We start from the raw sequence: 27,434 nt of genomic DNA, 5'->3' as shown, positions 1-27,434 counted from the left end.
TGCATGCGTGATAAAGTCCTTTTTATAGCAGTTTTGTTAATTAGCATCCCTATGAAGCATCAGAAATACAGATTAGACTTCACATATTTTAAATGAAAGATGCACTTTTAATTTAAAAAATAAAAAAAGCAGTGTGATTAGAAACAAGCTTCACATTTCACAGAGCTACATTAGGCAAAGGTGATGGTAAACGGAGAACAGTGAACGGTGGTGTTTTTTAGTACACCAGAAAGCATCCACCCACAGCACTCATGCAAGCGGCTTCAAAAACCGCACTGCAAATGGAGATGAACAGCGCATTACAGCACTCACTTGGGACCCTGTCAACACCCATGCTCCTCACTGTCTGTTATAGCCTCCACAAAGCACCCGTGAGGCCTCAAGACCCCTGCTGGCATCCCGTCTGAACCCTCTTACACTTTCATGCACTGACTGACGCTCAGGTTTGCTAATCACTGTAGACAACAATGGTCCATGTTGAAGAAACTGTAAGAATTTTTTTGTTTTTACTGCCAGAATCATTCAGTATTACCAAGATTCAAATACAAAAGGGGCAAAAAAGGCAAACATCTACCTTGCTAGCACCAAAGCTCACGGTTATTAGCTTGAAAGGACCTATGAGATCCTCAATATTCTATTCTGATTAATTACCATTTCACTCTTTTTAACACTTGTGCCATATACAGATCCTTGTTTTCGATATAATCTGCACACTTTTGTCATGAGGAGACTTGCAAGAAGTAATTTTATAAAAAAGTGACTGACAACAATAAAACCACAGGTCGGTGAAAAAATCTGAAGACTTTGATTTTTAATTCTGTAAAGTTTAGACTATAATAAACACCTCACACACTGTGAAAAGATCACAGTCACCAGTAATCTTCCTGAAGAGAGTTCACATTTCACTGTCACCTCATTTAAATAAAAATTACTTCATCACTTTAGTAGTTGTCAGCCCTCGCTAATCTTCGTTTTCACATTTTCTCTTGGAGAGGTTCTGTAATTTCACCCAAGGAGGATAGACGTAAGCTGTTGGTATAAGAACTGATAGTTCACACTTTGTTTCCACCTTTCTCCCCACTGAGTTCCACACCAAACGCTCGCTAGTAGAATCACCTTTTGTGATTCATTTAAGGGGAACGTGATCGGGAGTAAGCTGGCTACATCCCAACAGCAGCACACGCGGTAAACTGACACTAGACAGCAGGATGTGTTTAACACCCGCCACTGCGTATGAACAGAGCCTGCTGGGTGTACAGTGTACCGCAGCACAGCCAGGAGGAAAATCACTCAGTGGAAGCACTTCTGCTGAATACAATCAGATGTTACTCGATTACTGCTGGTCACTTTCTGCTGCACACTGAATAGTTACATTACGTGGGAGACATGCACATTAATCAAACACAGATCTGATGATGTTTGGATTTGTCTGTAACTAACGATAATCAGACAAATAGATCAATAGATTTGAACAAGACTTTGAGCTCCAGACTTTTGCTTTTGAATGAAGGTCTTCATTTTACCACATTATTCATGCTTGGCCAGATTAACGCTGGAAACCCTGGAGAGCTTCATGTCAGCGACAAAGGGCCTTTGTCCTGTTCAAGAGTCTGTCTTTGACTCCTCACTTCCTTCCTGCTTCTGAAACCATTTACAGCACCCCTTTCTACAAAAATCAGACATAGTATAAAAAAAGCTGCATTATTTTCTGTGAGCTGTTTACGCACAGCAGGAGCTTGCTGCTGACGATGATGGACCTGAGGTTGACCCTGACTATGAAGTGTGCACTGTTTGCTTAAGCTCGAGTGTGACGACACACATCCTTCATTTCTGCATGTGTTACACTAAGTAAAAATCCAGAGTGAGGTCAGGCCATCCAGAGGGAATAAGCAATGGTTCCACTAATTCCTTACAAAGTACAACAAGCCTTCTTGGAAAAGTGCCATTCCAATATGTCTATATTAAGTCGATGGGAGCTGAAAGCAGGGTAGTCCATCCCTCTGACCCACCTAACACATCCCACCCCAAATCCCTCCACTCTAGCCCTCCTCCTCATCATGGCTCCTCTTGACATCCTTGGAATCCTGGATAAAACTGCAGGCTACTGTTTGCTTAAATACAGTGCCTGGCATTTACAGGGTTTCTGCACAGTGCACTCTACTCAGATTCAGTGTAGCTTTAGTATTAAATGTTTTGAAAAGGAAATAAAAGTCCAAGTGTGATGCAAAGTGGTAAAATAGGAAGACAAAAACAGGATAAAGAAAGCACATATTATCATGCCATTACATATGCCATGCATGAATAAAAAAGATGTTATAGAATTTAGATGTCAAGGTCTAACCTCAAGGTATTTTATTCTGGTTTTTAATTAAGTGGTTATGTGTGAAGTGTTTGTGCTATATCTCTCTGTTTTGATACATTATCTGTGTTTAAATTTTTTTAAACATGGCGCATTAATTTAGTAGATTACCTCCTCCAAAAAGAGGTGATTAGAAATCACCTGACAGCACACTGACAGCTGTACACTGTGCCGAAAAGGGAGCAAATTAACTACCTCAGTTGGGGTCTGAAGACCAGTGGATATCAGCTGGCTTCATGGGCACACTGCAGGGGAAGTGGGGAATTTCACCATGAGGCACTAAAATTCTTTAAAATGTATTTAAAATAAAAGGGAAACACCTCTTTTGGAGGTATATAGTTAATGAGAAATAGTTTCTTGTCTGAGTTCGAAACACATCTAATGATAGAATTCTCCGCACCACGACTGGGTTTCCCCCTCTGTCCTGTCCTCCTTTCATAGACTGAGGCTCTGTCTTCCCTGTTACCTCCCAGCTGCTGGGGCCACAGAACACAACAGAGCCCATTCTGTTGTTCAGAAGAAAGGAGGCCTGTCAGAAGGGGCAACGTTATTAGACACACGAGCGCGCTGACACTTTCAAACGTCCTCAAATTATGATGGAGAAGTACAAAGCGTTAAATTTTGTAAAAGATAAAACAAGAGAGCTTATGTACAGTGACGTGTCTAAAACAAACTGTTTGATAAAATGAAAAAAGAGCTAGTGATATAATTTAAGAAAATAAATTCATAATTTGTTAATCCAATTCTACAAAAACAAACAAAAATAAAAATGTATGTTCAAAAAATATATATATATGGACAAAATAGCTCATTCATTGTGTTTGGTTGGGGAATGCTTGGACTCTCCTCCACCCCAAAAACAAAAAGCTCCTTTTTTGAATTAGCCATGGGCTGAATGCTTTGCTTTGCCACCCCTGCCCTAGGAAAACACGCGCCCCTTTCTTCCTGCCGGCTGCCTGTACACAGTAGAGTCTATTAATGCAGCTCCTTCTCCCTGTGAGAGTGCCCACTGCTGAGGATGACGGCCACGCAAAGCCAGCGCAAAGACAAAACAGTTTGCACAACATTAGCAGAGAAAACACAGTCGGTGCGGTGGGCGAGAGGAAACTAAGTCTGCATCACACTGGAGGATGTGTTCTCCCTTAACTGATATTTTTCCTCTCGGGGGCTGGGGTACAATGGTTGTTAAGTGTAGCTGCTTTTCCACGATCCAGGGAAGATTTCTGGTGCTCCGAACAGGTGCTTTATTGTGATATTCGGACCTAACGTAAAAGCGCTCCTTTCATCATCTGTGTGTGTGAGTGTGTGTGTAGATGTTCAGCTATCTGGATTATTTAACACCCTGATTCATTTTAAAGGCAAATTCACATACCTGTATGCCAGACAATCTTCTCTGTTGTGTAAATTATTCTTGTCACTTTTGAGAGAGAGCCGATAGAGTGAGACGTTTGTGTTATAAATGAACCTGTCCCACGGCTGCTTTGGAAACCCCTCAGGTGACTAATTTTAAGTAGACCCTCAGGTGTGAGTTCGCACGTGACAGCCTTTCAGGTAGCACCTCTGATATGGAGCCTCTTAAATTATCGCTGCTTAAGCTGCTGAGGTGTCTAATAAACAAAAGGCCAATTACTCAAATGCATGGCTCCTTTGTGCAATGTACAGTTTCACAAAAGAGCAGTAACTAATCTGTTAATGTTATACTTTTACCTCATTGGCAAAGATGCAGGACAAGTAGTATAAGTTACAACTGAAAGCTACCTAGTACCGATCCTTCCATCCTTCCTTTACTTTAATTCCACATTCTTTATCTTTTTAAATCGATACAGTCGAGTAAGCATGTTTACTATTACTCACACTAAACTGATAAAAAGGAGACTGGGAAAACCCCATACCTTCTAAAGCACTGTAGGCAGCTATGTATAAAATTCTAAAGCAACAGACAAATGCATTACATACTAACTGCACAGCCACTCAGCTTCATTTGCGAACCATCACTGCCACTGCTGCACCTTTTTGTGCATCATTAAGTTTTAACAGGGCCGTGATGGCTTTATTGTTTAAATTGCACGTGACTTTGTTTAACGTCAGCATTTCTTCTGCTCCCTGACAAGGAGTCACATTTCATAACTAATTAAATTGATCCGTCCTACCTCGCCGATAGAGTCCACTAAATGGAATTATTTGTATCCAAGTGTCAATATATTAAATCACAGGGGCTAATGAGTCGGGTCACCGCTTTCTTTTATCTTCAGCCTTGCATGTGCACATCTTCATCAGCTAACAGTCTCCTTAAATGGAGGATGAACATGCTGGACTGAGCCTCCCTGGGTGAGAGCCAAGCTTGTCTGACTAGGCTGTTAATGCCCCCACATAATCCTACTAGCAGTCTAACATAGAGCTCTTCAATACCAGGGAAAGAACAGAGTCTATGCAGACACGAGTGCACACAGCAGCGCAAACTTCCACACTTAAACACACACATTACCATTCCCCTGCTCTATTATTCTCTTATTATCATGCTAACACTTCCAGTCTAGCTGTGCTAATTGGGGGACTTACACATTCTCTTTAACAATGTCTATTTTTGTGCTTCCTTTTTTTCCCAGCCAGTGCATTAATAAGAGTCTCACACTGAGAAAATCATTTGTGCCGGGGAGACAACAAAAGCATCAGAGAATACACAAATTAGCACTATTATCTTCGAGCAATTACCATACGGCCCCGTGTTTATTTAAACTCATCTGATTGATTTTAAATATTTACCATTATACTGTAGTTTTGGGTTTTTGTTCCTCTAAATTGGTAGCGGTACGAAATCAGCATTAAATTATTGCAAAGGATCGGATGCATATTCCATTTCATTATGATAAAAAGGTAGACCAAACAGAAGTACTAAAAGACTATTTATTACAGAGACCAGTATGATTTGATCAAATCTGGTGCGAGATCTGGTGAGATAACTGTTTGCGCAGCACTAAACAAAGATTTAATTCTTCATCCGTGCGGGGTTTGTCAAGACTGGAATACTGAATGCAGGCCAATTATGTGTGGGAAACTACCAAATGCTGCCAAAGACCCTGCACTGGCTTGATGATTTGTGTTGTAACAGGACCGTGACCCTGACCCCAACCATCAAAAGCTGCGTCTGAATCACAGTGGAAGGGGATCACAACAAGAATGCAGAAATCTACGAGTAAGCTAAACCAGAAGAAAAGGCTGGATTTGATTGAAAACGGTTGAAATTGAAAGAATGACTTGATGACAGCCGCGGGTCAGGCTTGATGTCAGTCATCTGCCAAACCGCAACCGCACCGGACACTTAAGGAAAAGTTTATTTGTTAAGCTATTATGGATATTTCCAGAAGATGTGAAATAAAGCCCCCGAAACAAACAAAAACTGCTTTTTTATTTTAAATATAAAGCTTGATGTTTGTTTAAAGTTAGATTATCAGAGTTGATATCTGTAGGTGCAAACTAAAAGAAAGAGAAAATTATGTGAGTGCAGACTCCTCAGCTACTGTGTACAGATGGACAGGTACAGACATCCTCCTGTGACTTTTCTGATTTCTATGAGAAATATGGGAGTTCTGTGTCGTCTGAATAAAACACATCACTGTAAAGTTTTTTTTTCACTTGTAACACTATGTCAACTGACATTAAACACCTCTGTTTTTGTGGTAAGACTAAAGAATTAGAAAGCATTAGAAAGAAAAGGGGTCAAAAAACTGAAGCTGCACTCTTTCAAACCCTTTTTAAACCTATTTTGAAGTCTTTTCCTGTAAAATAACGACAACAATACTTTTACAGTGTGTGATACACTGACAAAAAGATTGGGAAAGATATGTTAGTAATAACCCTGCCATTGGCTAAAATATGAACTCTATGAAGAATTAATGCAGAACCTTTTTCTATCAAACTGCATGTTTTCCTGCAAGTCTGTTATGCACCGTCTCATCTTCAAAAATCTATCTCTATATTGTCCACCTTGTAAAATTCTTGGCGGATTAATGCTGGTGTTATTGAATTTCTTCTTTAATCTTGAAACCTTTAGTAGTGTCCCCCACTGTTTCTTGACACCATTAAAGACACATGTGAGGAAGCCACTAAGACTTTGAAGTGTGCAGTGGACACTAATACACTGGCCTTTTCTCTTTTAATCTCTGGTTTTCATTTTCAGCAAGCCGTGTTTGTGGACATGAGGTTAAATGGACCAAAAATGTGCGCTTACTTTCAGCGAGGTCAGAGTTTATAGCTAGGTCGTATGTCGGGAGAGAAGAATAGGTCAAAGGGAGATAAACTGAATAACTTGGCTGACGAACAGATCATTCATGGAGTGAGATATAAATGTGGGCAAAAAAGAACTTTTGCCAGCCAACATTGAAACTGTTAGCTTGCCGATCTTGGGTCTCACAGTGTCCTCAGAGTTAGCACATCAATGCCACAGCCAATGACAAATGACAGTGTCATGATATTGTGATGTTTTTCATGGATTAAAAAAAGGAAATTAAATTAAATGTTATGAATTAAAAGTGTCCCTCTGTTTCATGTGGGGAGCTCGGCTTTCTCCAGCCTGTTTGTGAAGATAAAGTTCACCCTGACCTTTCTGCCAGTATTTATTCCATTGATGTGTGTATCAGTGCGTGGGTCCCTGTGTGCCTGTGTACTGTACACTATCACCTTTGTGGATGTATATGTGTATTTACTTGCATACAGAGTCATACCAGGGATTGTATCTTAACAGACCCATCCTTGAGGAAAACATGAACTGGGCTTATTACCCAGTGAGGTGCATGGAGTTATTCTTATGGTCTGGCTATGGATGGCACAACACCTGAGTGCCTTAAAGCTCCATGTCTCATACTTTTTAAAATTTTATATCCTGAATGATGCCTTGTCTTTACCTCTCATGCATTCCCACAAACAAAGTGAAACAGAGTTAAATGGCTCATATATATATATATAAATATATATATATATATGTTTAAGTGTCACATGAGTCTTGCAATGGTGAGGTTTCAGATTTTCAACTCAAGAGTTAATCTAACCCTAGGATTGAATTAGTGCCAAGGCGATTTCAACGAGGAGGATGAACTGAAAAATACAAAGAAGCTGAGGGAAAAACACACAAAGCCTTGAGCTTTAACTTTTGATAAGCCTCTAACGCTTCAATCAAAACATCTGCTATCTTAAAACAAGTGACATTGTAATCCCGAGGGACAAAGACTAAATCTCTTTTCGTCTCTTGTTGGAATGATGAGAAAGGATAAAATGAGAGTTGGCTATTCAAAAGAAGAACTCGATTGAACTACTTGCTGCCTTGGACCAAACCTCGCTTACTAAACCTAATAACTACCTACTTCTGATTCAACTTAAATTTATATGCAAAAAAAAAGTCCTTGACAGCACACACATAACAGAAACAGCCTCCAGTTGCAGTCCCCTCGGTTTTATTGTGTGGACCCTTTACGGTGTCAAATGTCACATCATCAGTAGAAGACCTGAGCAAGAAGCTTTCTCTTCATTTTCCTTCGAGCCAAAACAGAAGGACTTTGATGGCAGGAGGGTCTCCAATAAAGTTTAATGCTCTCCATGCTAACAGCAGAGTAACTCAATCCCTCAGCGCTGCTTACCACTTTGCTAAAGGCCTGCGCAGTACAGGATGGAAGCTTGTTTACAGAAATAATTAAGTCAAAGCTGTTGTATATTAAAATGACCAGGGCATTTTTAAGAGGCAGCACTAATGAAAACAGAGTGGCAGAAACCGTTGCGCTAACTTGCCCCTGACTCTCTTTTATCTACTCTTGCTGATACTCCAACTTGAGAGGAGTGGCCATAGGTTAAGGACAGAGAACATATTCTTCTCTAAATAACTTGCTGTCGGATAAACAATGTTGCACACAGTGAAACTTATTAAAGTCTTGGGAGCGACTTGTTTTTGAGTTGTGCGTGCCCAGTGCAGCCAGGAGAGGCTGATGGGCAAGTAGAACAGATGGTCTGACCATGAGATTCTTTTATTTAATTGTGGATGTGGCTTTTTTTTTTAATCAGGAGAGATCTCATTTTGTCAGGGGAAAACTGGCTAACTGGGCTCTACAAGAAAGGGCTTTACTTGTATCTCCGTTCAAGTGTTTGAAATGGATATTTAGAAGCACTTTCCCATAAACACTTGAAACCTCACCCTCTCTGAAAAGTATCCATCAAGGGGAATTTTCAGGTAACATTTGCCTATAACTCTGTGATGAAAGCAAGGGCCTCGAAAAGGGAGATCCTTTAGGGCTGTGCCCTTATGCTCAACGTGCATAAGTAAAGAGCTCTCTATCATATGAGTATTACTAGCCCCTCGGCAGTGTATAAGGTACTTCATTTTCGAGGGTTTTCTACACAGAGTGTCATGCTATGTGCTTGTCTGTAGTGGAATGTCGTATGGAATTGTTTTTCCAATAGACTGTCCACTGTTGAAGCGAAAGGTCCAGGCTAGTGGCTACTCCACAGTAAGCTGAGAGTGCAGTCTTCCTCTTGTAAAGAGCCATTGAAAGAGGCATTTTGATGCCCTGGCCATAAATCTGCTTGTTGTACTAACTGCTCTTTGAGAACAGATGTTTTCTTTGCTCTTTGGATCATAAGAATAAGCTGTATTATATGTGGTATGTCCCAGTATATGGGGAGAAGATACTCTTTATCAAAAAAATATCTGAATGTTGATTCTGCAGGAGTTTGCTGCAGGTGAATATTTAAAGTTTTGATGCGGAGAGTTTTGAGAACAAGCAGAGAAGGAGGAGGTAAATGGAGAAGGATGTGCCTGACACCAAACACACCCGGCAGGATAATGTTAGCCTCACAAAGGCAGCCAGGCTCGCAGCCTTGACCACTGCCAGCAAGCAACCCTGGATTACCCTGTACATATCCCTGACCATATTCAGCTACATGCTGCGTGGGTGGTCTTCCTCTGCACCTTTGTGCTTTGTACTATACTGCACAGAGCACACACAAACATACACACGCGGTGAGCAAGATAACATCTGGCATGATGCACATCTGAAAAAGTAGAACAAAACATAAAAGTCCACGAGGCGGCATAAGGAAGTACGTGTCGCAGGCACAGGTCATGGTGACAATGTAGGTTTCAGCAGGTCGCGTGCTGTGTGAAAGCGTGCCATATTGCCCTTCTGGGATCTACTCATTTCGGAGGCATTTACCAGCCTCTTTCATGTCCCCCACCTCCACGCACTTCTCCATCAACACAACTCATTAGCCGTTGTTACTTTTCCCCCCATTTTTTTTGTTCATTAAGATGTGCTAATTATTCGCCTACATATTTTAAAGTCCTCCCGATTACCAACGGCCAATTAACATTTGATGAAAGTGACGAATGTCAGCATGACACACACACAAAAAAAATCAGAGATAAAGGAATAAGAAGTAAAGAAGGAGTGGCAAACTTAAGTTAGCCATGATATTTACTTTAATGCCTAATTTTATTGATCTGTGCAAATAAATCCAGACATCTGGATCATGGTGACAACCCTGGTGCTCTAATTATACTGAAGAGGCAGAAGTGGAGTAGTAATCATTGTAGAAAAAAAGTAGGAGGTGTAAGCTGCTGAGTGGTAGAGGGCCAACAGAAATGCTTTGACTGACCTGGATCTGCTGCTGGAGGAGGTTGATTTTGTGCTGTTGCTGCAGAAGCTGCTGCTGTTGTCTTGCAATCTGGTTGGTAAATGAAGTGGGGAAAAAAATGTAGATTGATTAGTAAATGAACCTAACACTAAATATGTGCCGAGACGGACGATACAGGGCTGGACTGGAGGTGGAACTTAAAAAAGCAATTTTTATTGTGAATAAAAGTGTATTCTTTTATCTAAACCGCTGCAGTCAGTCAATAACAAACCATTAAATGTTCTAAATGAATATAAAATGAACTGCAGAGCTGAAATTTGCGGAGAAAGAGAATAAATGATTTACAGGACACAGACGAATGTGGTTATGATGGAGGTGGCAAGCCCAGGAAGGGTGACAGGGGTCCCCGCTGCCCCTGAGTGACGAGCAGCCACACCGCAGTGTTTCTCATCCCTAGCGCTCCCTCCTTTTACATGCTCACTTCATTGAGCATGACAACCTAGTTTTAAGTGTCATTTAATTTTCATTTTTAAATATAATTACAAAGTGTTCACTGTAAGATATCGGCCGTCTGCAAATGTGTCAAGATTAATTTGTGCTGGCTTCCTCACGAGTGTCAACAGTTAATTACTGCGTTGTATCTTGATGGCTTGATGACATCCCAGATCTCAGCGGGCTCTCTTACTCTCCCTCTCTCAACCATCTCTCGCTGTCTCTCTTCCATTTTTATTAATGGTAAATATTAATATCAGCCCGCATTAACATAAGATCAAATAATAAAACATATATCACTGGTCGTTTGTTCTGCAGTGTCTCCAAAGCCTTCAGAGCTGAGCGTAGTTTGCAAATGAACACTATTGATTGAAAAATAAATCAATACTGTTAATGTATTATTAGTGTACTATGACCAAATGCATCACTCCAAGGTGGACGGTCTATCTCTTCATTTACCAAAGGAAGGTCTGAGAGTGTGCTGAGAAAACTCTGAGTGAACTCCTTGCTGATAATTGACTCATAGCCATTAGGGTGGCGGGTGATAATAAAAGTGTCGCCCGTGTGGATAGTTTGTGTCCTTATTTCTTCCCAGACATTAACACACTTCATGGCCTGTGCTAATTTGCTGATTTGTACAATATGGCTCATTGGCCTGATTTGTGCTGCAAATCTAATGCCAGGCTTGTTCTAATAGGAGTCGATTTATAAGATATAGAGGACTTCCATATTTAATATAACGTTTAATTCACACATTCCCTCGCATTTGTTAGTACAAGTCATAATAACATTTTTCCTACCACACAGCATAACTGTGGGCGGGAGAGCATGACCGAAATATCTCAGGCAATATAGACTATAACGTCTTTCAAATCTAATATTATTCCAAATTCCAACCAAGTAGCAAGGTTTTATTGGCGCATTTCAGGCATGAAATGTAATATGAAATAGAGAGCTAAGCACAAAGACTTGTGTTTAAAGAGGTTTATTATTAGGTGAAAGAGGAAATTAAATAAAAAAGGTAAAAGGAGGGAGGGGAATGTTCTGTGTGTTTCAAATAGTAAGAAAAGAGCCTAGTTTAGGAAAAGGTAAAATAAATAAATAAATAAATATATAGCGTGGGCTATTAGCTAGGTGTTTTGGTGCGTGTGAGAAAAGAAAACAGCAAGCGGTTACCTGCTCCTGCTGCTGACGAGCTAACTCCATTTGCTGCCTCTGTTTCTCCATCTGTGAGGCAGCCAGCTTCTTCTGTTCATCGTGAGCAGCCAGGAGCTGCTCTCGCAAGCTGATCAGCTGAGTGATCATCGTGGAGAGCTGGTGTTCCTTTTCGGCCAGGCTCTCAGGAGTACCTATTGAGAAGAAGGAGAGTGAGAAAGAGAGAGCAATGTCTGTGAGCAGGAAAGGATAAATGCAAGGTGGTGAAAACAAAAACAAAAACATGACCACAAGTTGGTGCATACCTGGAAAAAAAAGTACTCAAAAGTTTTTATTGTGACCATGACTAAATAACCAGGGTGTAGGCTTTTGGAGGAAACACAGCAGAAGCCATCGGTCATTATATAATGCTAAATATAGAACAGTGACCGATCATCATGTGCTATTGTGCTGTACACAATATTTAGTACAAAGAAAACCACACAGGCAGCAACCAACTGCAGTGAATTCACTAGAAAGTGTTAAGGTCACACACAGCCTGGAGTTGTCTGTTTTTCTGTAGCTGGTGTTCACGGCTTTCACAGCAAGAAAGTGAAGGAATTGTTCCGAGCACACAGACAAAGAGCTGCAGGGAGCTGTCAAACTGAAATCGCAGCTTATTTCAGACGTCCACGGGTGATTATAAAGAAAGTGTTAAGAGTCACTCTTTGCACTGGCCTATAAACAGAACTTTTATACACACCAAATATTAGGGGAGGAAACGCCTGCAGATTTTGGCTGAATTTAATGTGGAAACCTGCAGAAAAAAAGACTCAAAGCGGTACGTACACAAACAAAATGCATGCTCAACATACACTATAACCACATGCACTTTGTATCATCATCACATTCCCTCTCTTTAATGCATATTTGACAAACCAAAGCAATGACAGAGCAGCGGACTTGCGTTTCTCTCTCTGCAGTTACATGTCTACACTGTGTGTGATAGGGGCTCCGCTGCACTGCTCTCTCTCCGCCTAATCAATGCTAAGTGATCCTACCATTGACTTACACAGCCAACATAATTGCCAGTGAGAGGCTAGACAGTAACTCACTCTCCTCCCACTGCACTCCTGTGTGACAGCTGGTATGGTGGTACGTACAAAAAACTGACAGGAAAACTGACAGAAAGAGAAAGAGACAGTTAGAGGGAGAAAGAGAGAGAAAGGGGGCAAAAAACACAAGAGGTCCAGATAACAGTGCGGTGAAGTCTGGCCTGAAGCCAGCAGGAGCTGAATTCTTTCCTGGGTGTCTTCCTCTCGTCTCTGACCACATCTGTCTTGAGTTTCTCCTGAGAGCTCCCAGGGGCCCTCTCCACTCAAACTATTTTAATTTGACTAAACACCTGATTTATTTTATCTCTCCGATGAGGAAAGCTGTTTGTCTTAATAGGGCCTGTCAACCTCCAGAACCCATTCAGGGCAATTTACTGGCAGGCTTGTCTGAACCTCAGTTCGCCTCGCTCTGCCTCTGCTGCCTGCTGCAATGGAAGAGAGCTGCAATTCTCCATTTATCCTCCTAACGAAAAAAAAGCACCTAAAAGCAGCTATTCATTGGGCCTGTGTGCAGTTTCCAAGGCCTCAATTGACTTCTTATTCACCCAACTACACTTGTTGTGAATGGCTTATCTATAAAATTGATACAATCAGCACCAATTTTATTAACCTTTGGCTGTCTCCATGAAGGAGCTGCTCAGCAGCAAAATACATCGGTCATTGTCACAATAAATCACTATCAATACTGTCGCGGGAAGGAGGGAGAGCCGTAAAGAAAGGGAGACGGGGGGTAACAAGACAGAAAAGAAGAACAGGAAAATCATCATCTAGATGATCATTTTGATTTGGGGCCATCGAGTCACAGATGAGTGTCAGCTGGAAAAAAAAGTAAAACATCTGGGCTCAATGACGCCCTCACAGCCTGCCTAAGTACACATGTCACACTAGTTTAGGAGTTTAAAAATTGTGAAAATTACAAAGATTCTGCAGAATGTTTATGTTTTGTCTTGTGAGTGTGAATATGCAGCAGAACTTGTGCTAAGTGTCCAATGAAGGACCTGATGGGCCAGTCTGAGTGTGGGGTGTTCACTCCTGCCCAGACACCACAAGAATACTAACAGAAGGCTCATTGTTTTGATGTTGAGCTGAACTGTGGGAAGCCCAGACCTTCCCTTGCACCACGATTTAGGCCATCTCTCTCTTCTGATTTCAGTCATAATTGTTGATCTCAGTCCTAAAAATCTACAACAGCTGAAGACATTTTAAGATTAGCTGTCAGTACTGCAGACAAACACAGCTTTGGTGCTTAAATATCTACTAAAGATAAGCGCAGTGGAAGAAAACCAAACATAAAATGAGACACATGTGTTTTTTGTTGCCTGGTTAGTGTTAAAATCCCTTTCTTCCTGCTTTGAATTATGGATCAGCTTTAAAATGCAGATAAAACTTTTATTGGGTGGTACAGAAGAGGAGAGTCGTGGTCTGTGTCTGACCAGGCTGCTGACAAAAGAGGCCGTTTCCTGCATATTGCATGGCTTTTAACAGCGGTAGGGCTGGGGTCTGCCTGTTAACATGTCTCCTCACATTGCGCTTCCGATGGCAGACAGACAGCCCAGAGATGCCTTGGCGCTACATAAACGCCAGCAGTCGGCCTGGACCTAACGTGTTGTGACATCCTCCTGGTGAACAAGTGAGCCTCAGTAGGACAATACCAGCCCAAAGCAGGAAGAGGATCCCAGGAGTAAGCGGTCAAGCTGTGCTGGCACTTTTCTTGTTTTGTTATTTTAGGACACTTCTGCCAAGTTCAGAATTTTTAGACTGACACATAGAAGACGGCGTTGTCCAGTTTCAGCCCATTCACATGCACCTTTTGAGATTCCTGCCTTCTTTAAACGTCACAAAGTAGGGCAGAAAACATCAACGGGTGACTAAATAAATCATAAGAGAAAAACAAGCAGAGCCATGGTTGCTTGGGGAAGGACGGGGGTATTTGAGCCTTGGGGTCTTTGGATAAAAGGCACTTTGTAGGGGTGTGATTTGTTTTGTCCAATACCCACATCTCTCTCTCACTCTCTCTCTTGGCTCCCTCCTCTCTGCTCTAATCAAGCAGTCTCTAATTTGGGTTCCAAGTCCAGTACCGGGGAAAAAGAAGGAGGCTTGTTACTTTGAAGAGTCCCGAGTGAATAACACAGATAAAAGATTCAGGCACAAAAAAAAGAAAGAAGAAAACGAGGAGGGTGAGGGTAAAAAGGGGGAAAATCACAAGGCACCCTATTCTCTTCTCTTCCTTTGGTTAAGACAGCTGAGCCATTATGACCAGATCTGAATTGAGTTTTTTAGCACCAGAAGACTGGAATTTCTTTGTCTCTCTATCAGACAGCTATTGTGGATGCTTCCATATGCTGCAAACCCATCCTAAGTAAATTGGGCCTTGTCTAAATGGTACGATTGTACCAAGCTGTATCCGCACACAGACCGCACATAGCTTGAATGCCTTGCATGCTGAGACGCTCTCTCACTCTGCGCTCTCCTAAAGCGCGTGTGAATGTAGACGCGAGCGTGCACCGATGTGTGTTGCACGTGCCTCCAATCAATAAAAGGTACATGTCTCTGAGTAAATGCACGTGTGTGACCTCTGTGGTCATCTGACCCTTTGTCCATTCTTTCTGCGGAAAACACAAAGAGCTAACTCAGTAGCAGCAGACGACATCTATTGGTGCGCGCTTTAGTATTTTTAAGGGAAAAAAAAGGATGTCCACAGTCCTTTTACCAATACCTAACAATGTTTTTTTCCAATCAAATTTTCTTTTGTGTTATTTAATACAACTGAAACATTTTATCCTTTGTTAAAAAAAAAATGTGTTAGGTTGAAAACTGGCAGAAAAGCCAGAGTAACGGGAACTAGTTTTATAGTATCCCTTTGCTTTTAAATAGTATGTGCACTTGTCCAGCAGTGCTACAAGGCTGTGTGTGTTTAATATGGTGTTAATGTGTCTCCGTGTCCTACAACCAAGACAATATGAGCAACAGCTGTTTTACCTGGCTTGCTGCCTCTGCTATGATATAAAAGCCGTTAATCTTGCCAATAAAACCGCATTAACAAGCATAAGCAATGACTTACAAGTACGTCATCCACTGGCAGCAAATGCCCCTCAGCCACTAAGCTTACCTATATGATAAGGATGAATATATCGGCTTCTTTACAATGAAAAACTCAAATGTTCTCTAAAATTTGCAGTAGTCTGAATATAATAAGTGTATTATAGTATTTTGCACGTGCCACCTATGTTTTTGCATATAGTATATTTGAATGTTGATGCGACTGCATCAGAATCATTTAAGTGTCTCAGCACCATCTTTTAAACATAAATATTCTGATTGGCATATGAAGAGCTTATTAATAAAAGTACTCTTCATCTACTGAGGTTCTGCTGTTCATGGTGAACAGTGATAGAGGCTAACATTTTGATGATAGAGGAAGCTTCACTCTTCAGTATAATTATGCTAATGTAAAAGCTCCAGCACTTAACTGTCTATCCATGACACTGGACAAGGTACTTCATCAAAGCCAAGATAGAGGCTCAACCTGAGCATATTAATCCGCGGGAAATGCCGGTGACCCTTAAATTCTCCCTGGAGAAAAAAAAAAAATTTCAACGCAGCAACTTTATTTGTGTTCTTTCAGTAACTGAATGCAACTTTCTTTGAATCTATAAGACTGTGCAGCAAACCACAGATCCTGGCAACAAGATGTTGTGTAAGGCAGCATGTAGCAAAGATCATTACATAAAAACAAAGATTGTCTCTGAGCCTTCATTTCATCTCTTATGGCCTTTATAATGATAAGTCTGACCCCCGTGACCTTAAAATATAAAAAGAATGCACAATTTTCAAGGTCTTTCTAATACATAGCACTTAAAGCATATGAAACAGTGATCAAGGCAATGACTTACTGTCAACAAATCCTTGGAAGGGAATTAGGAGTTAGATGTTATCTCATTCTTTTCACAGAGCGTTTATTCATCCGTCTTACCTATACAACTGATAATTAAAGCAGAATCTACTTGTTTCCTTGAACTGCGCAAAATGAGATCTTTCGAAAGACTTTCCGTCTGCTGTCTTTGATGGATAAGTGTATCAACAATACCAGTGTTTTGTCTGGGTTTTTTATCAGATCACAAGTGATAGACTGAAACAGCAGGGATAACAGGAAGCAAAGACAGATGAGCCCAGAACACATATTCACAAAGCATATAACAGGTCAGAGCACCTGCTGCGTTCTCAGGCTTTTAATACAAATCTAGCCAGCAGATCTAACCAGGGATCATAAATGTTTATTTTAGAATTTACCAATGCCATTGCACTGCCATGCTATTCGTGCCATTGCAGCATGGGCGAGCCAACAGGTCTGAACTACAGATCTATTTAGAATGCATAGATGATATTAATATATATCGACAATTAATGCCTTCAGAGAGCATGGAAAGTGGATTTTTCCAATATATTTTACTGAAAGTGAAAATGTAAAACTGGAACTGCTAAGTTTTATTGTACGCACATGTATAACCATTACTGCCATTAAACACTCTTCACATTGCTAAAGCTTAAAAAAAAAACCATAACTACAATTTATAATCAATAATCTAATGTATAATTAGTATAATTAATTCAGCATTCATTAACACTTAAACACTGCCTATTGGAACTTAGCATATGCATTCAAAACAGAGGTAGAAAGCCCTGTTTGGGGGGGGGGGGGGGGGGGGAGTTGCACGTTTCACTGATCTTTTGATTTCTGTCTTTCTCAGTTTGTGTAGAACAAATGCATTCTACTTTATTTATTTTGAGATTATTTTGTTACCTTTCAGGTGCAGCAGGTCTCTATGTAAAGAAAAAAAAACACCCTCTGACCTTTGTGTGCGCTCTGTTCCTTATGTGCACCACATATGATCGCTCCTGTGCCATTTTACTTTCTCACCCTTTCAGTCAAATTCGATCCAGAACAGCCCAAATGTGCACAAATTTGTAGCCTCCGTGCAATTTAAAACGTTTAAACTTTTCATCAAAAGTCATCACATTTCAGGCTAGAATGACATTTTAGTGTTTTACTGCTAATTTTACACATTTGTTACATTACATTTTCGAAAACAGAACAGTGTACTGGTGATAGACTAGATCAAAATGCATAAAATTGAACATAAAAGGCCATAGTGCTTGCTTGGTGCACATGCAAAGAAGGATAAAAGGAAGATTTGAGATAGTCCCCAACTCCAGCCTGATTTTATACTTAAATGCCAAATCACAAGTACAAAATAACACCTGTGTAATTACCGATGTTCTTTCCATAATAAAAAAAAAAGAAAAAAAAAAGAATCAAAAATAATCCTGGAAAGTGACTTGATGCACTCGATAGCATTACCCATAAATGAAATTAAGCTAAAAATAACACTTTCTTATGGAGCCTATAAAAATGTGACTTTTTTTACTTTAAACACAATTTCAAAAACCTGTCTTAGCCATTTTTATGCCTTCCTAAAATTTGGTTGTTATACGCATCTTTTTAAATCTGAAGGGTGTATTCGCATTCTCTTACATCCTCATATAACTTAGCCATTCGGCTTTACATGCTTGTGAAAATCCAATTTGCTTTGCCCAGGAAAAACTAATGAATATTTTAGGGGAGGCTCCTTTAAAAATGACATAGATATGTTTTTGTCAGCTCTCTCAATGGTTTACATTCTCTCTGACTGAAAGGAAGATTAATAAAACGATATACTGTTAAATGACTCAACTTGAACAAACCACTGGAAAATATGTAATTGAAAACACAGAGATTTTTGTACCTGTATATACAAACATACACTACACACACACGAGCACAGCGCTTCCTTTTTTACCTTCCATTGCCACAAGCTAAATTCCTCAATTCATTAGAGGAGAAAAACACACAGTCCAACACTCACATGCATTCATCTGGCAAATGTGGCCTCAGGAATAATGATTTACTGTGGCTCATATTTCACCTGAGTGCACAGGGCAAACAGTTGACTGAAGTGTTGTGGAGAAAATGCTAACTGAGGCATTTTTGACTGGAGCAACTGGACAGATAACGTTTTGTGCTATTTGTGTGAACGGTTTGTATGTTGGGTGTAATAGACATATTATATAAAATACACAAACCTTTTGAAATACCCTCAAAATTAATGTCTTCCTTCTCCTTTCTAACGCTACATAAGCTCACTTTTGATGGGGAATGTTGCACAAATATGCAGTTGTGTCCAGTAGTATCAAAACCGCACTTTATAGAGGTCATTAAGACATTTTTTTAAAAGTGCACAAACATGTTTTGCAACAAACCCACAGTACTAAACAATCTGGGCTCTGTGCTCTCACTGTGGACCCCTTTCTGCTTGTGCAGGAGTATAGCCAGCACAGGTAGGGCCAGCATCAAATCAGTCTCAGCTGCCTCCTGCCCTGCCCTCTGTTCTCCTCCTAAAGAGCTTCCACTTATCTGCCTGCCACAGGACTGTATGTTTGCACCCGACCACTGTCACGTAGACACCATTCTCAAATTGATTGTGACAGTGCAAGAGCCCTGATTTTTCTGCTTCAGAATTCAAGCTGCCATTTCAACGCTAGTGTACAGCGTTAAGCTTTTTTCTGTCTTTCTTTTTTAGCAGATTCCAGCGGAATGAATACAGCTTGTGTTCCAATTTAGTAACTACATATTTTCCTCCAGTTTGAGTAAATGCTTGAGCAGTTTGTGTGTGTGCTTCTTCTTTTTTCTCTTCTTTTTTTTTTTCTTATGCCCCCATCGGGGGGCCAGTAAACTACCACTCAGCAGGGAAACTTAAATAGCTCTGTTGAGTATGAAGCTCAAAGACCCTGCACAGAGCAAGCCAAAAGGCATATAAGCATATATGTGTATGTATATATGTGCATAATGAATGGTTATTATCAGTCACTTGTGATCATATAACAGATCTCTCTGAGATATATAATTATAAATGTCAACTGTCCAAGTTTCCTCAGCTGAAATCTTTTTATCTGTGTACTTCTTTCTTGTGCACTCTTTCCACCTTGCCTCTTATTATCTGTTACTTTGTGTGGTTTGGAGCCTTTCCAGCTAGCCTCCCTTTCTTGCTCTGTGGTTTTGTTCAGGAGATTTCATCGTTCCTGCAGATTGACAGCTAAGCTCAGGTATGAAAACAAACAGTTAGCCCTGGAATTGACTGGTGAAAAGAAATCCGCCACTAATGCTCCTTCACAAGCTCTCCTTTTCGCCTCCCCGTGCTGATGCTAAGCCCTGACGGCGTACAAGAAAAGCCAGATGGAGATTTGAAATCATTAACCCTTAATAACACCCCTCTGTATGTCTGGGTTAAGCACATTGCCTCCACTGGATTACGCCACTTTCGACTTACACTAAAACACTAGAAAACATGCCTTTACCTCAAAACAGCACAATATGTATGAAACACGCGCATTACAATAGGCTGTAATTATACATCTGTCATTTGTAAGGGGAAAATGGTTGGTTGGGTTTGCGGACCTTGAAAAGAAAAATCTCTGATGTTGTTGATGCAGTTGTTTTGTTTGTTGACTGTACATGCGTGTTCGGCTCAAAAGGATAAAGTATTCGGGGCATGTTTGAACACAACTGCTGCAAAAGAATGTCTTTATTTTCACGGGCAAAGCCTCAGGTCAAATTCTCTCACACCTATTGTTTTTTTATCTCTTTCCTAAGAACAAGACAAAATCATTTCCTCACCAGTCAGATTCCACCACTTGCCTCTGCAATAACAATGGCTTCTCTTTCAAGGCTCCAATGGAACAATGTCAAAAGAGAGCCTACAAGGCGTTTGGTATAATTTGCGGAGGAATAAGTAAGCGATCTGCACAGAATATGCAAGGCCACTCTGCTACTAGGTACTGTAGCCTTTATCTGCATGTAAAGCTTTTTTTCTCCGCAGCCTTTCATTCATTTATAACCTACAGATATGTTTGCCTTTTGTACTGATTTTAACCTAACAATTAATGGGACCTCTGATTCATCATAACACTTTAGATCTTAATCATAAGGTGTTTTCTGCTTGGTACCTTTGTTTGTGTTTTAATTAGGTGGACCTTGTGCATCTCCAACCCTGGGCCTCTTTTTAATTGCCCGTATTTACATCAGGCAGACATCAAACGCAGAGAGAGAGACATTTGTAAGGGTGAGCACAAAGCAGCCCTTTGAAATGTCTACAGTCATATGAAATGGCATGCTAATTAAAAATCTAAGGCTGCCTCTGTGATAGGAGAAGCATTTATATTTGTAACTGTGGTGTAAAGACTGTCTCCATAACTCATCAACAGACAGAGGCCATAATGTTTATTATCAGGCTCCCTACCTGTTTACAGACCACCAAGTAACCTTCCTTTTCCCATTCATCAAACAGAAAAAATGCCCTGCCTGTAATTTAACAGACCAGCTTTCAAAAGGCTAAATAATTTTAAACATTTTACCCCATGCACTTTGATCTCCACTGACACACAGTGTACTAGCACAGGTACAATGAATCGAGTTTAGCAAGCAACGATTTATCCATCACTTCATTAAGGTTATTGCTAATGAATATACTTATTAGAACATTCATCTGCTTTTTTTAACCTTTCTGTGCAGGTGGAGAAATTTAAATTAATCATTAAAGTTGAACGCTTCTGATATTTCCCATTTATGTTTTATGAAAAGAAACAATTAAGCAAATTATCAATATAACCTGTACCTTAATAAACTACGGCCCCCTTGTTTGTGAATTGTTTCCATGAAATGTTAATTAAAACGCTAGGTGCACTGATATAATATTATCTAAAGGGTTTCCAAGAAATTAAAGCAAGCCGCTAGAAGTTCTTAGTTGAAGGGATTTACTGGGAGCCACTGGCAGCCCAGTGTCAGCAGCCAGCTGGTATTGTGCTTCCCTGTGCTGTATAAACACAGCAGCTCGCTGTAACAGTCAGTGCTAAGGACTGAGCAGCTGCCCTGCCCATCCTCAGCCCACCTTCACGCTGTCATAAACAGAGATTTTGGGGGAGTGCTGAGTTGCTCTTTGCTGTGGTGCTCTCGATAGGCTGCACGGGGCGTTCACTGTCAGCGTCAAGGCATTCCACTCAAACGCAAGCTCACCGAGGAGACGACTCTGCGCGTCTCCGCACCCTCTCCTCTCCAAGCCGCTTCTCCCCTTTCAGCTCAGCCGTGGTCTGTTTACATCAAGCACACTTTGGGTTCAACAATTACCAGAGCAGCATGAACGCACCGCATGTGCCAGAGCAGAGCAGCGAGGCTCAGGGCCGTCTGAAGGGACAACAACAATAAACTGCTGACAAGCAAAGAGAGCCTTCGACTGAGGCTAAATGGGCTGGAATTTTGAAGAAAAGCACTTTGGACAGAGTTGGGCATTCCAACAAAAGATAAGGGAGGAGAGAAATGAATGAGGAGGGCAGCCAAAGGCCTTTGTTTCATTTCAAAGTACAAGGCTTTTTCTGATATTAAACAGCACATATACTATGTAAGTCTGATAGGAATGAGGAACTCACGGGGTACTTCTATTCATACCTTTTACTTCTGCCAGCAGTTCACTTGTGTTGAGCCTCTCCATCTTCTCTTTCCAGTCTTTAGAAAGAAGTTTCTCCATGCACGAGGATTCTAAAAAAAGAAAAATTAGAAGGGAAATTTAAAGCCATTTGTAATATTTGACGTTTTTATGTATGTAATATTGTGCAAAGTATATAGTTTCGCTTTTCATAATTTTGTAGATGTCATAAATCCATATACTTAAATGAAAAGATGGTGAATCAGACGAAAGAGAGGTGTTTTATTTGATGGCATTGCGCGGGAAACATTAAAAAGAGACTCCGTCCGACAGCTGAGAGATGAGCTAGGGGTGGAGTGAGAAGGGAAGCAGGCATTGTGGGACTACCATAAGGGCAGAGACACACATTAAACGGGAGGCAAAGAGTTAGACTGGGTACGTCCAAACGTTCACATAGCTGCCAATGATGAAAACAATTAACATTTGTCCAGCAGACAATGAATCAGAGAAGGAATGGCTGCAATCTGCCATGCTGTCGCTGGTGTAGCTGATAAAGAACATACTGGGCTGGCTGACCTAGGCCTCCACCATCTCTGCGGTGCTTCGGGTTCAGCCTGTTCCCATCAAACAACAGTAGAGCAACCCTCCACTCTGAGCCTGCCTCTAATCTGAACCAGAGCAACACATCCAGTCCTATTGAATTATGCCTTTTAAAGCCGCAGCCTCGGTGCAATTCTTTGAGTATTTTGAGTGAAATATGAAAATAAATTTTACTGACTTATAATTAAAATAAGTTTTATAGAGATTGCATTTATAGATAGATTTTTGCAAATTGTATAATTAATATGGAGCAACATTTAAAGCTGCAAAGCTGCGGAACTCCATAATGAATAGTCTTACAAGCATATAACAGTGGATCATTCACAAACATACTTCTGGCAACACACGGGCAGAATTTATGGTTTTTTGTTTTACATAATGCAACGGAGGAGGAGTGAAGACTGAGAAAGCCCTGTCACGTGAAACATCTGGATTCTTCCAGTTTTACCACTATCATCCTTGGGATCAGAGGAGATTTATACAGTTGAGGATGTATACAAATGTTGCTTCCTTTTATCCTTCTGTATCATCTCTCGCCCGCTTCCACAAACCAAACACTGTTGCTCCTTCTGACAAACACACTGAGTTCAGAGGATCTGGGAGTAACAGGGGGTCAGTAGTTGTTGTGGCCTTGTTTAAGGGTGGCTTTCAGCGAGATCAAGCAGAGTCACCATTTTGTTTGATTGGCCACTTCCTCCAATGTGATGGGGGTCGACAGGACATCTTCAGCTCGGGGTCATTATAACATTACTTCTGCTTTATTGACTTTCCAATTCCCAACTCACAGTTTGTGCCCTTGACCCTAAGAGAGGGAGTCAGAAAAGCCTATGTGTTTTGTGTGTGTTTGTGTGTGTTAACTCCCTGCGTGGCACAAAGATCACAGATCTTAAAACAGGGTGTTAAGGGCAGGGGGAGTAGCGGAGCTCAGCTTTTCTTCCCTGCTTCTCACCCCTGGGTGAGAGGGCTTCCTCTCCCAGAACAACAAACTCCCTTCAAATCATAATCTCCTGTCAGACACAGCAACACCAGCGCTTGACATTTTCCCCCTGAAGCACAGACATATTTCAAAAAATGGTAAAAAGGGGAATTAAACAAACACGTCGAACATATGCTAATAAGCAAACATATGCTCTCTCGCTCTCTTTCTCTCTCACACACACACACAAACACACTCACTTTCATCACAGATGCTTCTCCAGCACTTGATCATTAAGGAATGCACCAACAGTTGGAGATAATGTGGTGCCAGCTTCCATTCTACTCCAGTCCTCCCCCTCCCTTCCACCTCCCTCCCAGGAGAGCTGCCGCTCCCTTACTTCTCTATCCCCTCTGCCGGGCCAGACACGACCTGCCAAGTCCTCCAACAGGAGAAACTACAGCTGGAATGCACTGCTGTCCTCCCTACCTTCCACCTGGTAAAGGTGAATAATGACCTGGATTAGTCCATAAAATAACTCTCAAACACCTTTCAGTGTTCAAAGTGTGAACAAAACAGGCAACCAAAAATGGATTTGGTAAAAGAAGAAAAACTTTTTGCGCAGGCGTGCTCGAGGAAAGCAGTAAATGAGTCAGATGTCTGGCTTTTTTCAAAGCACCCGTCCACGGCCTATTTTCCTGAAGAATTTAGATTAATCCGAGGAATGCTACTTCAGTTTCTAAAATGTCTTTCTGTTTTCCCAGGAGAAATTATAAATGCCAATGAAAACACTGGTTACCATCAACATACTAATTACTGTCAGCTTATGACAGGGTGTCAAAATTGATACACAGTGTATTCACCATAAAATAACAGATTATTTGTAATACAAGATTCACGCTTAACTCCTGATTGCTTTTTTTAAATACATACTCAGATGTTCTGAAAGGAAAAGTGGTAAACTTGTGAAGTTTTTCGTGTTTGGAAGACTTTGCTGCTCTTGTCCTTTCAAAGTAGGACATAACATACTAGGGAATTAGCTTAAACAAGAGAAGAGTCCAGCGAGTTTATTTTTATTTTCCTATGGGGGCTCTTAAATCTCTCACCCACCCCCACCCCATCCATTTTTTCTCTCCCCCTCTTGAGATAAAATGCTCTGTGGCTGGGGAGCAGGCCATTCAGCTGGGATGAGAATGGAATGAAAACAATAGCCCTTATCAGGCTCTTATTTACATTTTCCCAGCGTCCCTGCAGTAGACAGCTTGGCTTGTCACCAAGCCCAGATCGCCCCACTGGACCCAGACCAACTTCCTCCAGCCCCAGCGATTCCAGTGGTCCCTATGGACCCTTGGCACAGGCCCCCACCGCTCTGCAGCTAGCACAGATAGCAACATACAAGACAAAACTACTGGAGTGTGTGTGTCCAAGATGTGTTCCCAGTGAGAGGGGAATGGTTTCTTGACTACTAAGCCTGTCTGGGTCTCATTGTCTGGGGCTGGTGCTATATAGCTGGAAAAATGCCCTGAACTCTTTCCCAATTTTATTTTGCCAAAATGGCACGCAGAAGAAAGCGAATAGTCATTAACACTGCCAAATTCAATATGTTTAGCTACTATCAGGGGTGTCATCTCTACTATACAGCTCTTCTATGCAAGCATTGTGTGATCTTATTGATGTGGCTGAACAGGCACAGGGATTGAGACACACAGAGCTGCGATGATTGGGATAGATTAGGCTACATTTTTTTAAACTGTATTAAAAACAAACCTTAATGATCCCCATAAATCTTAACAGAAGAATGTTTCTAGGATGATATGTGACATAAACAAAGCTTTCAGCACCTGGCAGTCAGTGGTTCCAGAATATCATGTTCAGTATAAACCACAGAAGCTAAAAGACAGGTTACTACTATCTGTCCTGATACCGACTGACTCCCTGACAGTCTTGAAGAAAAATACTGATATTCCTGCTATTTGTCTGTCTTTCCCTGACGTATTTCGACCTCTCTTTCAGCACTTTCTCCACTCTTTTAAGGAAAAAGAGACCAATCCCAAATTTGTTTTGTTTTTTCTCAGATTTGGAAAAAGAGAAGACAGAAGAAAATTTTTGCTAATTAATCTTTTTATTGCTGCTGTAGACAGAAAAAGTCAAGTTACCAAGTGGTACATCAAACCGACTAAAAAAATGCAGTCACAAACACATCAGATCCTGTCACACTGGAATTAAATTGGACAGCAATAAACTAGATCTTAAAAATGAATGATATGGTACGGAGCCCCGCAGGGGACATGGGAGAAAAAAAAATCAAGACGGACTTTTGCGAGATCTCGCAAAACTAACTCGGGATCTCGCAAAACTTTTGCGAGATCTCGCAAAACTAACTCGGGATCTCGCAAAACTTTTGCGAGATCTCGCAAAACTTTTAGCCGCATTCTTCCCATTAGCTCGAAGCTAACGGGAGGTCGAGACCTACTACAGCTGGGAGGAACACTGCTTTCCCGGCACATCGTGCCTCGACCTCCCGGTCGGCTTCGGGCTGGCGTCCGAAGAATGCGGCTAAAAGTTTTGCGAGATCCCGAGTTTGTTTTGTGAGATCTCGCAAAAGTTTTGCGAGATCCCGAGTTAGTTTTTCGAGATCTCGCAAAAGTTTTGCAAGATCCCGAGTTAGTTTTGCGAGATCTCGCAAAAGTTTTGCGAGATCTCGCAAAAGTCCGTCTTAATTTTTTTTTCTCCCATGTACCCTGCGGGGCTCCGTAATATGGAGCTATGGAGTACACTGTGTATATTAAAGTGAGTACTCCACCACAGCTTGGGTTAAAAAAAAGCCCATCTCAGTTTTTTTTTTTTTTTTTTTTTAAATATTATCCTTTACAATCCCTAAAAAGTTGAATATAGTAAAGTTTTTGATGCAAGAAAACACGTCGTCATGTTTCAAAAGACCACGGATACCTCAAAGCACAAGAATGGTTTGTTACAACATGAAGTGATGGGTGTTTTATTACTCTGTGTTGTCAGCAATGAAAAGGTTTCAACTGCCTGCCACCACAGTTTGAGCTGCTCTGTGAGCTCCATTCTCCTGGGAGAAAGATGATACTTGTGTTTGAGTGTTTGTTGTGTTGAAAAGCTGTTGGCAGAGTAGAGAGGGCTATCTAGGAGGGTCAAATTAGCTATAAGTCATGGATAAGAAACTAGGAGGACCTCCCCTTTAGCATTGGCCTTGTATATCAGTTGTCTCAGCCTCAAGGGGAAACGTGTAATTACCAAATCAATGATCAGCTGACACTGACCGTATAAATAATGTCCTCCCCACAATGGAGAGGATGAGACAGTGAGGCAAATAGGGAAACAATTTAGCATTTGCAGTGAGGGGTGGATGGACAGAGGAAAACGAGTAGGTTTTATACAATTTGGCTTAATCCAATTATAGTCAAATTCCACCTATCAATTCGTCCATCCATGCATCCATCCATCCATCCATCCTCACTTAAACAAAACTGACAAGTTTAAAAAAAAAAGAGTGAGTCAAAAGTAAATTTCACATAAAACTATACCATAATTGTAACCTAGTGATGATTGGTGCTTTCTAGGCATCCCATAAAGTTCAAAGGTCCAATAAAGCAGTGGGGTGAGGAATATCCACTAATGTTTTGATTTAAAATTACACAAATCACTGTTATTTTACAGAGGAT

The 27,434-nt window shown here is 40.9% G+C and overlaps 1 protein-coding gene across 4 annotated transcripts in view; it reads right to left on the bottom strand.

Moving 5' to 3' along the window:
• Window positions 1-27,434, bottom strand: part of sox6 (SRY-box transcription factor 6) — a 126,623-nt gene that overhangs the window by 37,604 nt on the left and 61,585 nt on the right. For all 4 annotated transcript variants that reach the window (XM_026167257.2, XM_026167301.2, XM_026167309.2 and 1 more), the window contains 3 exons: window positions 22,253-22,342; window positions 11,645-11,817; window positions 9,998-10,066 (listed from right to left, as the gene is read on the bottom strand). In XM_026167257.2, the coding sequence (XP_026023042.1) occupies window positions 9,998-10,066; window positions 11,645-11,817; window positions 22,253-22,342 (332 nt within the window). The remainder of the gene's footprint in view (window positions 1-9,997; window positions 10,067-11,644; window positions 11,818-22,252; window positions 22,343-27,434) is intronic.

Source organism: Astatotilapia calliptera, chromosome 1, assembly GCF_964374335.1.
Source record: "Astatotilapia calliptera chromosome 1, fAstCal68.1, whole genome shotgun sequence".
In the NCBI taxonomy this organism is placed as follows: domain Eukaryota; kingdom Metazoa; phylum Chordata; class Actinopteri; order Cichliformes; family Cichlidae; genus Astatotilapia; species Astatotilapia calliptera.
This window is presented reverse-complemented; position numbering and strand designations above follow the sequence as displayed.